General features: G+C 41.1%; 1 protein-coding gene across 1 annotated transcript in view; it reads left to right on the forward strand.

Moving 5' to 3' along the window:
- The window catches only part of LOC137361137 (mitogen-activated protein kinase kinase kinase 5-like), a 221,031-nt gene extending 208,015 nt beyond the window's left edge, over nt 1-13,016 (forward strand). Inside the window, 5 exon segments of the mRNA XM_068026081.1 lie at nt 599-711; nt 3,367-3,476; nt 6,047-6,123; nt 11,984-12,026; nt 12,029-13,016. Coding sequence (XP_067882182.1) covers nt 599-711; nt 3,367-3,476; nt 6,047-6,123; nt 11,984-12,026; nt 12,029-12,067 — 382 coding nt within the window. The 3' untranslated portion in view covers nt 12,068-13,016.
- The last annotated feature ends 283 nt before the right edge of the window (nt 13,017-13,299 follow it).

Here is a 13,299-nt window from a genome sequence, read left to right on the forward strand (position 1 = left end):
ACCTTTTCTCCAAATCTTAACCACACACAATTTTGATATTGGCAATGTAGAGGATGTGAAAGAATCATCTTTATTCTATCAGTGTAGCCTCCACACATCACAACCCCAATTGTCCATCTCCATAGAGATGGGGTTTTTTTTGGTGGGGGTGCGGTTGAGAAATTAATACTGATTATTGATTATTTAATTGTAATTTAGCTCCAGGTCAAATGAATTGCTACAATTGCACAGGTCCTCAAGTTTTACATGAAGCAGGAATAAGAGACTATGAATGCGTCTGCTTATTAGCAACACTGTAATAATATTTAAATGTGTGTGCTCACTATGTGATTTATCCAAAATCTATTAAGGTGGGATGTACTCCCATGGTTAGCAGGAGGTGCTGTATCTTCCCTTTTCCATTAAAAGAATAATTTCAGCTCCAGTGTTAACTAAAGCAAATCTGCATCAGGGTAGAACTCATATTTGGTGCACAGGTACTTTGTTAGATCTTACAAACCAGTGGAAAGGTTCGAGTTAAATATGACTGTTCAAATTGTGATGGAGTGGAACTGCATTTTATAAAGCAATGTTAAAGCTTTTCTATTTATTTCTATAGACTTTTAGAAGAGCTTATTCAGAAGGAAAAGGACTATCAGATTCTTCTTCATCAAGGCATTGAAGAAAAGGAGCATGAAATTAAATTGCTCAGATTGAAGTCACAACAAATAGGTAAATCTTGAGTCAGATGATCCCATATTTCTTATTTGGCACAGGATGTTTAACCTTTTACCCTTTTAATCATTGGTTTCAACTTGGTTAAAAAGGGGCATCTGAAATATGTCCAACACCAGCTTGAAGTAAATGTGGAGATTGACATCTGTATTAGGATCCTTCCTCGAATTGGAAGGCACTGAGGAGAGCAGAAGCCAGGCCTGTTTCGCATTGGATTAATCAGCAATTGCTGTTTCTAATCAGCTGCCGCGAACAAAAAAGCAAGTAGAAAGTATTTTTTTAAGTTTGATGTGGAACCAGGAGGAGCAGGAGCGTGTATGGATGATTGTATTGATAATCCTGGCAATGACTGAAACTTGGCTCAGGGTTGGCAACACCTTATACGTTACCAAAGCCTCCCTGCTTGGTTACAATTTTCACCAACTGCCACAGCACTTGTTACTTGGGCCACGATATTCCACGGAGCTGTTCCTACTACACTGCTATAATTTCACCAGAGGTGCAATAGAAACACCAATTATATGTATAAACATGACTTAGCTGCATTTCCAGTGGACTAATGGCAAAGGAGCAGCAGCAAGGAAATTCCAAGTCACTTCTCCCTTTGCACCTTCTCTTTTGAGCACCTCACCTTGTTTTACCCCATCATCTCTCCTGTAAAATCCTCATTGGTCGCACCTTCTGATATCTTTCTTTGGTTGGCTTTTAATTTTTTCCTTGCACCTCTGTGAACAATTTTGTTTTTTTTTCTATGTTGAAAGTACTATAAATATCCATGAAGAATAGCTTTTTTACACAGCGAGTGGTTAGGACATGAAATGGACTGCCGGAGAGTGTGGTAGAAGCAGATTCAATCATGGCTTTCAAAAAGGAATTGGATAATCATCTAAAGGAAAAATTTTTGCAGGGCTATGAGGAAAAGGCAGGGGAGTGGGACTAACTGAGTTGCTCTTGCAGAGAGCTGGCATGGACACAGTGGGCCAAATGGCCTCCTGTAATGTAACCATTCTGTAATAAGTTGCTGCTGTTGTGCTACAGCTTGAATAAGTAAAGTTATAAAACAGGTCATCATGCCAACTATAGGAATTGTTGGCAATGAGCTTTTTATTATGTGAATAAATAAAGCAATGACAGGATTATGGGGAAAGAGCAAGGGAGTGGAGCTAATCAAAGAGCTGGCACAGACAGCGTGCGTTGAATGTGTGCTGTAAGATTCTATCAACTGCTGATCGCTGACATCTATTTTTTGTCTATCTTGCACACAATTTTGTTTATCTCTTCCATTCTTGTGCATTCGGTGTAGATTTGTTTTGCTTTTAGACCTTCCATTCTTCTCTCTTGAGGATTTAAAATGTAATTTTTCAACTTGAGTTGCTGAATTTCCCCGCTGGGCGCACAAAGTCTGAAAGTTTACACTACTGACTATTGCTGCAGTATGATTCCAGAATCTGCGATGCCATTCAGTATCTTGCCCAAGTAGTCATCATGTGTGAGCATGTTTAGTGAGTGTTGGCAGGCTGTTGTACTATGGAGGGGACACCACAACCAAGCCATTCTGTGTATCTACACATTTTCTTCCATATACTCTTTTGGTGTGATCATTCTCACTTGCTGCTCTCTGTTTATTGTGTCTGTTTAAATTAATAAGATAGTCATTCAGTGATGTTTCAAACTGAAATTGCAATCTACTTTATTTGTAGTATCATAGATTTAATTTTTAGATCAGTAAAGATGTGACCCGGGAATCAGCGGTCCACCTGGCACACTCTGGCAAAGTGTTGTGGAATGCAGCAGGACAAATTAACACAGATTCCCCACCTTTCCTGTTTGTTACCATAGGGCCTTGTTTGGGGTGCAACCACTGCCAACTTCAAACAAGGACCGTGATGTAAGAGGCTTTGTGGCCTGCAAGGGGAGATCTCTAAGACGAGGGATTTTAACATCTCCAGACTGCCCTGACTGGTGGAGCAGTGAATAGCCAGTAGGCTAAGTAAGAACAGATGTGCCAGCTAACAGAAGTGGAGCCCAACTGAAGATTCAAGCCTGGTTTGTGACCTTGGTCCTTGAGGATATAATAAATGTATTGATTTTTTTAAGCCTCCTTTATAAAGGTGAATGGTAGGCGCACTGCCAGTTTCTTTTAGGGAAAGGCTCCAACAGCCCCAACTGATCCCCAATTATCAGGACCTGAACTTCTGGGCTCTTCTGGTAAGCAGGCAGTCGAGATACGCCCCAACACACTTTGTTGAGGTCAGCACCAGAGGCCATTGACAGGTGGATCCCAGGATGAACTGCCACAAATTTTCAGAGCCTAATTATATTCCATAGAATAGCCAAAAATATTGAACCCATTCAGATTTTTACAAATTTAAATTTAAAAAACCTGTATACTTTTTACTTGGCAACACTGTTTACATATGTCATGAAGCAACTGTACAGAGGGAGTTCAGTATTCACCAGATTTTATATTGCATCTTTAATATTGTAATTTTTTTATCTGTGCGTGTGTTTTGGTTCCCACCTTTTTCAAAACTTGTGTTTCTGGATCCAGCATTCATTCAATTGAAGTAACTTCTTGTCCTCTGATGTGCTTCTGTTGACTCCATTTGAGTATTCATTAAGTTCCTGTTTATTTTCAATTTTTTTTAATAGACCCACCTGCTCTGTCTGTGTGTCACCATGATTCTTTAGTGAACACTGGAGACCCTGAACTTATTGACTGGTTGAGAGAACATGGAGCTGATGAAGAAACAATAGACAGGGTAAGAAACAATGTATTTAATGTACGTGTCATCTTCAGGCTACTTGTTTGATGCAATATTCCATTCACCTGTACATTCGACAGTGGTAGTTTTAGCTTTTGCTGATTAGTGTAAGTGGGCCAATATCGGTTTGGCTGCACATCGCAAGCCTCTGCAGATTTTCCTTGACATTGGCTTGAATGGCTGCCAGAGCAGTACAGAATATGCCTCAGGTCTCCTTACCTGATCATATGGAGCATCGGCCACTGTATTTTAACCTTCAGCCACTGCAGCATCAGCTCCAATGTGTTTGCTTGTAAGTACATACATTGAGATGCTAAGACATTTGTACACATGCAACACTGCACACAGGAATAACAAGTGCCAGGGAGGTAGTTGTGGAAGAGCAAGTATGAATATTATCAGATTTGTTAAAGGAAGCTCCCGAGTATAGTTTATTAACCTTTAATAATGTTTGGTGTTGATTTTAATCCAGAAATGACAATGGTTGTAAGTGATTACAAAATGATAGTGTGCATAACAAAGAGATGATGATAATGGGTATGGATGTTGTGCTTTAATAGTTCCATGCTAATGTTCCATCATCTTTCAAATATGATTCCTCTACTTCAAAACAGAGGTTGTGTAACATGTTTAGAATGAGTATTTTATTGCTGAATAAAAATAATCTATACTTCAAATCTAGCACACAGGGAGCAAAATCCTCCCATCATCAAATGTGTAGTTAATTTTAATCATAGGTTATAATAATCATAGCCAAAATGCCTGATGTCTGTAATTCAGCATACGAACATACAAATTAGGAGCAGGAATAGGCCACTCGGCCCCTTGAGACTGCTCCACCATCCAATAAGATCATGGCTGATCTGATTGTAACCTCAACTCCACATTGCTGCCGACCCCCGATAACCTTTTACCCCCTTGCTTATCAAGAAATTGTCAACCTCTGCCTTAAAAATATTCAATGACTCTGCTTCCACTGCCTTTTGAGGAAGAGAGTTCCAAAGACTCATGACCTTCTGAGAGAAATAATTTCTCTTCATCACTGTCTTAAATGGGTGACCCTTTATTTTTAGTAACCCTTAGTTCTAGATTCTCCCACAAGGGGAAATATCCTTTCCACATCCACCCTGTCAAGACCCCTTAGGATCTTGTATGTTTCAATCAAGTCGCCTCTTACTCTCCTAAATTCCAGCAGATACAAACCTAGCCTGTCCAACCTTTCCTCATAAGACAACCCGCCCATTCCAGGTATTAGTCTAGTAAACTTTCTCTGAATTTCTTCCAACGCATTTACATCCTTCCTTAAATAAGGAGACCAGTACTGTACACAGTACTCCAGATGTGGTCTCACCAATGCCCTGTATAACTGAAGCATAACCTCCCTACTTTTGTATTCAATTCCCCTTGCAATACATGATAACATTCTATTAGCTTTCCTAATTAAGTGCTGTACCTGCGTACTAACCTTTTGCGATTCATGCACTAGGACACCCAGATCCTACTTCGTCTCGGAGGTCTGCAATCTCTCACCATTTAGATAATGTGCTTTTTTATTCTTCCTGCCAAAATGGACAATTTCACATTTTCCCACATTATACTCCATTTGCTAAATCTTTGCCCACTCACTTAACCTATCTATATCCCTTTGTAGCCTCCTTATGTCCTCGTCACAACTTACTTTCCTACCTATCTTTGTGTCATCAGCAAATTTAGCAACCATGCCTTCAGTCCCTTCATCTAAGTCAGTTATATAAGTTGTAAAAAGTTGAGGCTCCGGCACTGATCCCTGCAGCACACCATTCATTATATCTTGCCAACCAGAAAATGATCCATTTATGCCTACTCTGTTTCCTGTAAGCTGGCCAATCTTCTATCCATGCCAATATGTTACCCCCCTACACCATGAGCTTTTATTTTCCGCAATAACCTTTGATATGGCACCTTATCAAATGCCTTCTGGAATCTAAGTACAGTACGTCCACTGGTTCCCCTTTATCCACAGCACGTTACTACTTCAAAGATTTTCAATAAATTGGTTAAACATGATTTCCCTTTCACAAAACGATGTTGACTCTGCCTGATTACCTTGAATTTTTCTAAATGCCCTGCTATAACGTCTTTAATAATAGCTTCTAACATTTCCCTAAGACAGCTATTAAGCTAACTGGCCTGTAGTTTCCTGCTTTCTGTCTCCCTTTTTGAGTAAAGGAGTTACATTCACTATTTTCCAATCTAATGGAACCTTCCCCGAATCTGGGGAATTTTGGAAAATTAAAACCAATGCATCAACTATCTCACTGGTCATTTTTTTTAGGACCCTCGGATGAAGTCCATCAGAACCCAGGGACTTATCAGCCCGCAACTCCAACAATTTGCACAGCACCATTTCCCTGGTGATTTCAATTTTCTTGAGTTCCCCCCGCCCCCTCTTCCATTTCCTCATTTACAGCTATTTCTGGGATGTTACTTGTATCCTCTATAGTGAAGGCAGATGCAAAAAGCAGTTTGATATGTGACAAGATAATTAATTTGACCATAAAATTTATTTTTCTTATCTCATCATTCAGTTTGTGGCAGATGACTATAATCTGATTGACGTTCTCAACTACATGACGAGAGATGATCTGAAGTGCTTGAGGTTAAGGTAATTTACTTATTTAACTCTGCTCCTGTAGTGCTGTTCACAGGAAGAGAGAGAAAGAAGTGGGGAATGGAGGGGTCAGGGAGGTAAGGAAGAAGACACTGGAGCATTTGCATTAAATAAAGACAGAAAATGCTGGAAATACTCAGCAGGTCAAGGAGCATCTGTGGAGAGAGAAAAATAAAGTTTAGTTTAATTTAGAGATACAGCACTGAAACAGGCCCTTCGGCCCACCGAGTCTGTGCCAACCATCAACCACCCATTTATACTAATCCTACGCTAATCCCATATTCCTACCACATCCCCACCTGTCCCTATATTCCCCTACCACCTACCTATACTAGGGGCAATTTATAATGGCCAATTTACCTACCAACCTGCAAGTCTTTTGGCTTGTGGGAGGAAACCGGAGTACCCGGAGAAAACCCACACAGACACAGGGAGAACTTGCAAACTCCACACAGGCAGTACCCAGAATTGAACCCGGGTCGCTGGAGCTGTGAGGCTGCGGTGCTAACCACTGCGCCACCCACAGATGCTGCCTGACCTCCTGAGTATTTCCAGCATTTTGTGTTTTTCATTTCAGATTTCCAGCATCTGCATTTACATAAATGTGGCTTTACCCTGCATTTTAGCATTTTTGTTTAATCTGAACTGCTTTGATTTCCTTTTTCAGAAAAATTAAAAACATTTTAATTCTCCTGCCACAGTTCATTCATGACCCATTCAGTCACTTTCAAAAATATTTCCATTTTTCATTACTATAGATTCATAGAACACTTACAGCACAGAAGGGGGTTATTCGGCCCGCCGTGTCTGTGCTGGCTCTCTGCAAAAGCAACTCGGCTCGTCCCACTCCCCTGCCCTTTCCCTGTAGCCCTGCAAATTGTTTCTCTTCAGATGCTCAAATACAATTCCCTTTTGAATTCCCTGATAGTACCTGCCTCCACCACATTCTCAAACAGTGCATCCAGTTGTGAACTACTTGCTGCATTAAATAAAAGTTTTTCCTCATGTTGCCATTGATTCTTTTGCCAGTCGCCTCAAATTGGCATCCTGGGGGTTTTGATTCTTCCGCTAATGGGAACAGTTTCTCTCTATCTACTCCCTCAAGACCCCTCATGATTTTGAACACTTCTATCAAATCTCCTCTCAACCTTCTCTTTTTTTCTAAGGAGAACAATCCCAGCTTCTCCAACCTATTCGTGTAACTGGTTCAAGGGATGAGGGACTTCATTTTTGTAAATATTTTCTGCACCCTTGCCACAGCCTTTACATCCTTCCTAACGGATGGTGCCCAGAATTGGGCACAATATTCCAGTTGAGGCCGAACCACTGTTTTATACAGGATCATCACACCTTCCTTGCTTTCGTATTCTATACCTCTGTTTATAAAACCCAGGATCTCATATGCCTTTTTAATCATTTTCTCAACCTGCTCTGCTATCTTCAACAATATGTGCGCCGGTCTCTGTGTCCTGCACCCCCTTTAGAACTATTCCCTTTATTTTATATTGCCTCTCCTCGTTCTTCCTACCAAAATGTACCACTTCATACTTTTCAGCATTAAGCTTCATCTGCCTCGTATCCACCCATTCTACCAGCCTATGTCCTCTTGAAGAGCATCATTATCCTCCTTATAGTTCACAATATTTCCAAGTTTTGTGTCAAGTGCATATTTTGAAATTGTGCCCTGCACACCCAATTCTGGGTCATTAATAGATATCAAGAAAAGCAGTGGCCCAGGACTGACCCCTGGGGCACCCCATTGTATACCTTCCTCCAGTCCGAGAAACAAGTGTTCGCCACTACTCTCTGTTTCCTGTCACTCAGCCAACTTCGTATCCATGCTGCCACTTTCCCTTTTATTACATGGGCTTCAACTTTGCTGACAAGTATATCATGTGGCACGAATATAGACATCTTACTAATAGTTTTCTCTAATAAATTTGTGTATTGACAGATAGTTCCTTTTTAGTATTCAGATCCCCATACAGGTTATTTTTTTAGCAGTTTGAATGTAAAGGTGGGTGTACTTGAAAAGTTATTGGCCCTGATATTAACTTTCCCACAACAGACACGAGAGTGGGGGGAATGAAAATGTGCAATGCTCAGAACACAATTCCAACCTACTGTGCCTTTGGATAACAAAAATCTATCAACCTCAGATTTAAAATGTACAATTGATTGAACATCAATTGCTGTTTGTGGAAGAGAATTCCAAACTTCCACCACCCTCTTGTGTAGGACTGTTTCCTAATTTCACTCCTGTAAGATCTGGCTGTAGTTTTTAGGCTATGCCCCCAGTCCTCAACTACCCATCTAACGGAAATAGTTTCTCTCCATCTACCCTATCTCTTCCCCTTAATATCTTGAAAACTTCGATCAAATCACCCTTTAACCTTCTAAATTCCAGGGAATACAACCCTAGTTTGTATAATCTGTCCTCGTAAATTCACCCTCAGAGTTCAAGTATCAACGGCTGAGGTCCCGGAGGACTGGAGAATTGCTAATGTTGTCCCCTTGTTTAAGAAGGGTAGCAGGGATAATCCAGGTAATTATAGACCGGTGAGCCTGACATCAGTGGTAGGGAAGCTGCTGGAGAAGATACTGAGGGATAGGATCTATTCCCATTTGGAAGAAAATGGGCTTATCAGTGATAGGCAACATGGTTTTGTGCAGGGAAGGTCATGTCTTACCAACTTAATAGAATTCTTTGAGGAAGTGACAAAGTTGATTGATGAGGGAAGGGCTGTAGATGTCATATACATGGACTTCTGTAAGGCGTTTGATAAGGTTCCCCATGGTAGGTTGATGGAGAAAGTGAAGTCGCATGGGGTCCAGGGTGTACTAGCTAGATGGATAAAGAACTGGCTGGGCAACAGGAGACAGAGAGTAGCAGTGGAAGGGAGTTTCTCAAAATGGAGACGTGTGACCACTGGTGTTCCACAGGGATCCATGCTGGGACCACTGTTGTTTGTGATATACATAAATGATTTGGAGGTAAGTATAGGTGGTCTGATTAGCAAGTTTGCAGACGACACTAAGATTGGTGGAGTAGCAGATAGTGAAGGGGACTGTCAGAGAATACAGCAGAATATAGATAGATTGGAGAGTTGGGCAGAGAAATGGCAGATGGAGTTCAATCAGGGCAAATGCGAGGTGATGCATTTTGGAAGATCCAATTCAAGAGTCAACTATACAGTAAATGGAAAAGTCCTGGGGAAAATTGATGTACAGAGAGATTTGGGTGTTCAGGTCCATTGTTCCCTGAAGGTGGCAACGCAGGTCAATAGAGTGGTCAAGAAGGCATACGGCATGCTTTCCTTCATCGGACAGGGTACTGAGTACAAGGGTTGGCAGGTCATGTTACAGTTATATAAGACTTTGGGTCGGCCACATTTGGAATACTGTGTGCAGTTCTGGTCGCCACATTACCAAAAGGATGTGGATGCTTTGGAGAGGGTGCAGAGGAGGTTCACCAGGATGTTGCCTGATATGGAGGGTGCTAGCTATGAAGAGAGGTTGAGTAGATTAGGATTATTTTCATTAGAAAGACGGAGGTTGAGGGGGGATCTGATTGAGGTGTACAAAATCATGAGAGGTATAGACAGGGTGGATACCAAGAAGCTTTTTCCCAGAGTGGGGGATTCAATTACTAGGGGTCACGAGTTCAAAGTGAGAGGGGAAAAGTTATGGGGGGGATATGCGTGGAAAGTTCTTTACGCAGAGGGTTGTGGGTGCCTGGAATGCGTTGCCAGCGGAGGTGGTAGACGCGGGCACGATAGCATCTTTTAAGATGTATCTAGACAGATACATGAATGGGCAGGAAGTAAAGAGATACAGACCCTTAGAAAATAGGCGACAGGTTTAGATAGAGGATCTGGATCGGCACAGGCTTGGAGGGCCGAAGGGCCTGTTCCTGTGCTGTAATTTTCTTTGTTCGTTGTTCTAAACCTACACTGCACTCCCTCCAATGCCATTATATCCTTCCTTAGGTGTGGAGCCCAGAACTGCTCACAGTACCCCTAGGTAGGGCTTTATATAGCTGAAACATGACTTCTGCCCCTTTATCCTAATCCTCTGGAGGCTAGCATTCCACTAGCCTTTGTGATTATTTGCTGTGTTCATGATATTTCAATGATCTGTGTACCCCCAAGTCTCTGTACCTCCACTGTTTCTAGCATTTCACCATTTAGAAATTACCCTGTTCTGTCCTTTTTACGTCCAAAGTGGATGGCCTCACATTTTCCTACATTGAAATCCATTTGCCACAGTTTTGCCCATTCACTTAATCTTCCAATATTTCTTTGTAATTGTATGTGTCCATCTCCACTGCATGCAATTCTGACTGTCATTGTGTCTTTGGCAAATTTGGATATGTGGCATTCTATCCCATCATCTAAGTCGTTACTAATAAGTGAATAATTTGAGGTCCCAACACAGATCCTTGCAGAACACCACTAGTCACATCCTGCTAATTAGATTACCTGTCCATTATCAGTACTTTCTCTGTCCTGCAGCTTAACCAATTTCCTAACCAGGAATTTTCCTTCAAGTCCACAGGCTTCAACTTTAGCTAACAGTAATGACTTTATCTAATCCATTATCTAACACCACCAAAAAAAACATTGACTAGTCATTTTTCTCCATGCATCTTGCATTTTGTAGAAGGTTGATGATGTAGAATGACTGCCTGATTTGTTTGCACAATAACAATCACTGCTCCCCAAAAGTGCTTTGAGAGCTTAAACAAAGCTTTTAAGCACTGTACAGATATATGTTTTTTTTTCTGTATTGCTGGTCACTGTTTCCTTTGTAAACAACTGTCATCACTCCCTTCTTTAAAAAGTCTACCCTCTATTTTCTGAAACTACCACTGCCCGTTCTTTCACAAGTCTTCAAACGCATTATAGCCACACAAGTACTGATGCATCACTGTCATCAATTCCCTTTTGAATCCCTCTGGACTAGATTCCTAACCTTTCAGCAGCATTTTGAATGCCTGGTCAGATTCACCAACAATATCCCATGTACCTGTCTGTCCTTGGCTCTCTGCTACTGTTGATCATGCTAACCACTCCATGTGGCAATGCTATTTGAGTGATTCCACTCCTCTCTGTCGCAACAGGGGCGGCGCAGTGGTTAGCAGTGCAGCCTCACAGCTCCAGCGACCTGGGTTCAGTTCTGGGTACTGCCTGTGCGAAGCTTGCAAGTTCTCCCTGTGACCGCGTGGGTTTCCGCCGGGTGCTGTGGTTTCCTCCCACAGCCAAAGACTTGCAGGTTGATAGGTAAATTGGCCATTGTAAATTGCCCCTAGTGTAGGTAGGTGGTAGGAGAATGGTGGGGATGTGGTAGGGAATATCGGGATTAATGTAAGATTAGTATAAATGGGTGGTTTTTGGTCGGCACAGACTCGGTGGGCTGAAGGGCTTGTTTCAGTGCTGTGACACTCTATATATGGCTAAGCAACACTGTAATTATATTTCCTCCAGCAGCTTTTCCTTCAATTCCTGTAGTTAGCTCTGATTTATCTTTGGTCCTCTACCCTTGACAACTTGGTTGGCACTTGATTCAGAACTATTATTGCAATGTAATAATTGCTAAACACAATCTAAAGAACTTAATGCAAAGTATTCTCCAAAGCTTTTAGAATTCTGAATTATTAAGTATAGGGGAAGGAAGACTGGGTTGAAATATAAAGGGCTGTGCTCTTAAAATAGAAAATTTGAAAATGCAATAATTGAATTGTACTATCTCTTGATCTTAGTTATTTCTCCACAGCAAATAATTCCTGCATGATTTGGATGGCAATAATTTTCTGATCGACCCATCATCATTATGTTTTTTCTCCTCCCCCCAGGGGTGGAATGCTTTGCAAGTTGTGGAAAGCAATTGCGGAGAACAGAGAAAAAGTGAATTGCCTTCCCCGCTAGGCTGTACGTAAGGAACCTGTATTGGGACACATAGTAACATCTCTCAATGAGATAACAGCACTTTAAATTAAAATAAATTAGAAAATGTAAACATGTAGGTTGTTAATGAGTGTGCTGTAACAAGCACTGTGTACCTGAAATGCTGAGTAAATGTACATGTGCTGTGAATAGTTCAGCCCACAGCTGTGCAATTTTGCAAACTGTTTTTATGTAAAATGACAATATTTAAGCAAGAGAATGATGAAGCTTTTAAATCGAGTCATAAGGGATAATTTTCCAACTTCCCATTCCCAATGGGGACTCCTGCTTACTGTGAGCATATATTGGATGTTTAGATGTCCACTGTATGTGATTTACCAGTCAGAAGGAAAATGATGTTCAGTGCATGTCCAGACCTCTGATATACACTCCCATTGGGTGAGGCTTCCTGCTGAGAGCACAAAAAATGGAAAATTGCCCCTTTTATAGTTTTGACTTCTACTAACAAATAGCAGAAATCAACTGTGCACTAAATCCTGTTTTTATACCAGAATTTTTTTTCTGTTCATATTGGATGGCATTTCACTGAACTACTGTTAATGTACATTGCACAAAACTGCACACACAACTTTTTTTTAACAATATCTGGAAATGTAACCAGTTGTTTTAAGATGTCTTTACATATTTCTGCAGTTGAACAATCTAATTTACAGTACTAAATTCAGTAATGCGTATTTTATTAAATGTATAAACATTATACCTAATTGTCCCAGTTTTTGTAACATAAGTTAAATGGCTTTATATTGTATAATTACAGTTAATCATGTTTACTTTTGTGATGGATGTTGTAACATGCTTTAAATTTTAGTGATACAGTTTACTGTGCATTGCTGAACTTTGTGCCACAAAAGGCTTGTTCTAAAGCTAAAAAATATCATGATAACCACTTTCAGAAATAAATCAAAGAATATTACAAAATCATTTGGGTTTCTTTTCTTTGCAAATTATTTAAGCACATCAGACACTAGGGACTGGATTTTACCTTGGGCAGACAGGAATTCACCACCGACTTTCACGTCGGTGGCGAGCCCGCTTCCGTCTAGCCCAGGTGTCCGTCCTGCATTTTACAGGTCCCCGGACTTTAATTGTCTGAGGCGGGACTTCCACCTGCTTGAGGGAGGAGGTCCCGCCTCAGTGAGCTGCAGGTCGGCAGCTCTTAGTCCCAGCAGCGCCACCGGGAGCGGTAGACACTGCTGGGACTTCA

The sequence above is a fragment of the Heterodontus francisci genome, chromosome 3, assembly GCF_036365525.1.
Source record: "Heterodontus francisci isolate sHetFra1 chromosome 3, sHetFra1.hap1, whole genome shotgun sequence".
Classification (NCBI taxonomy): Eukaryota; Metazoa; Chordata; class Chondrichthyes; order Heterodontiformes; family Heterodontidae; genus Heterodontus; species Heterodontus francisci.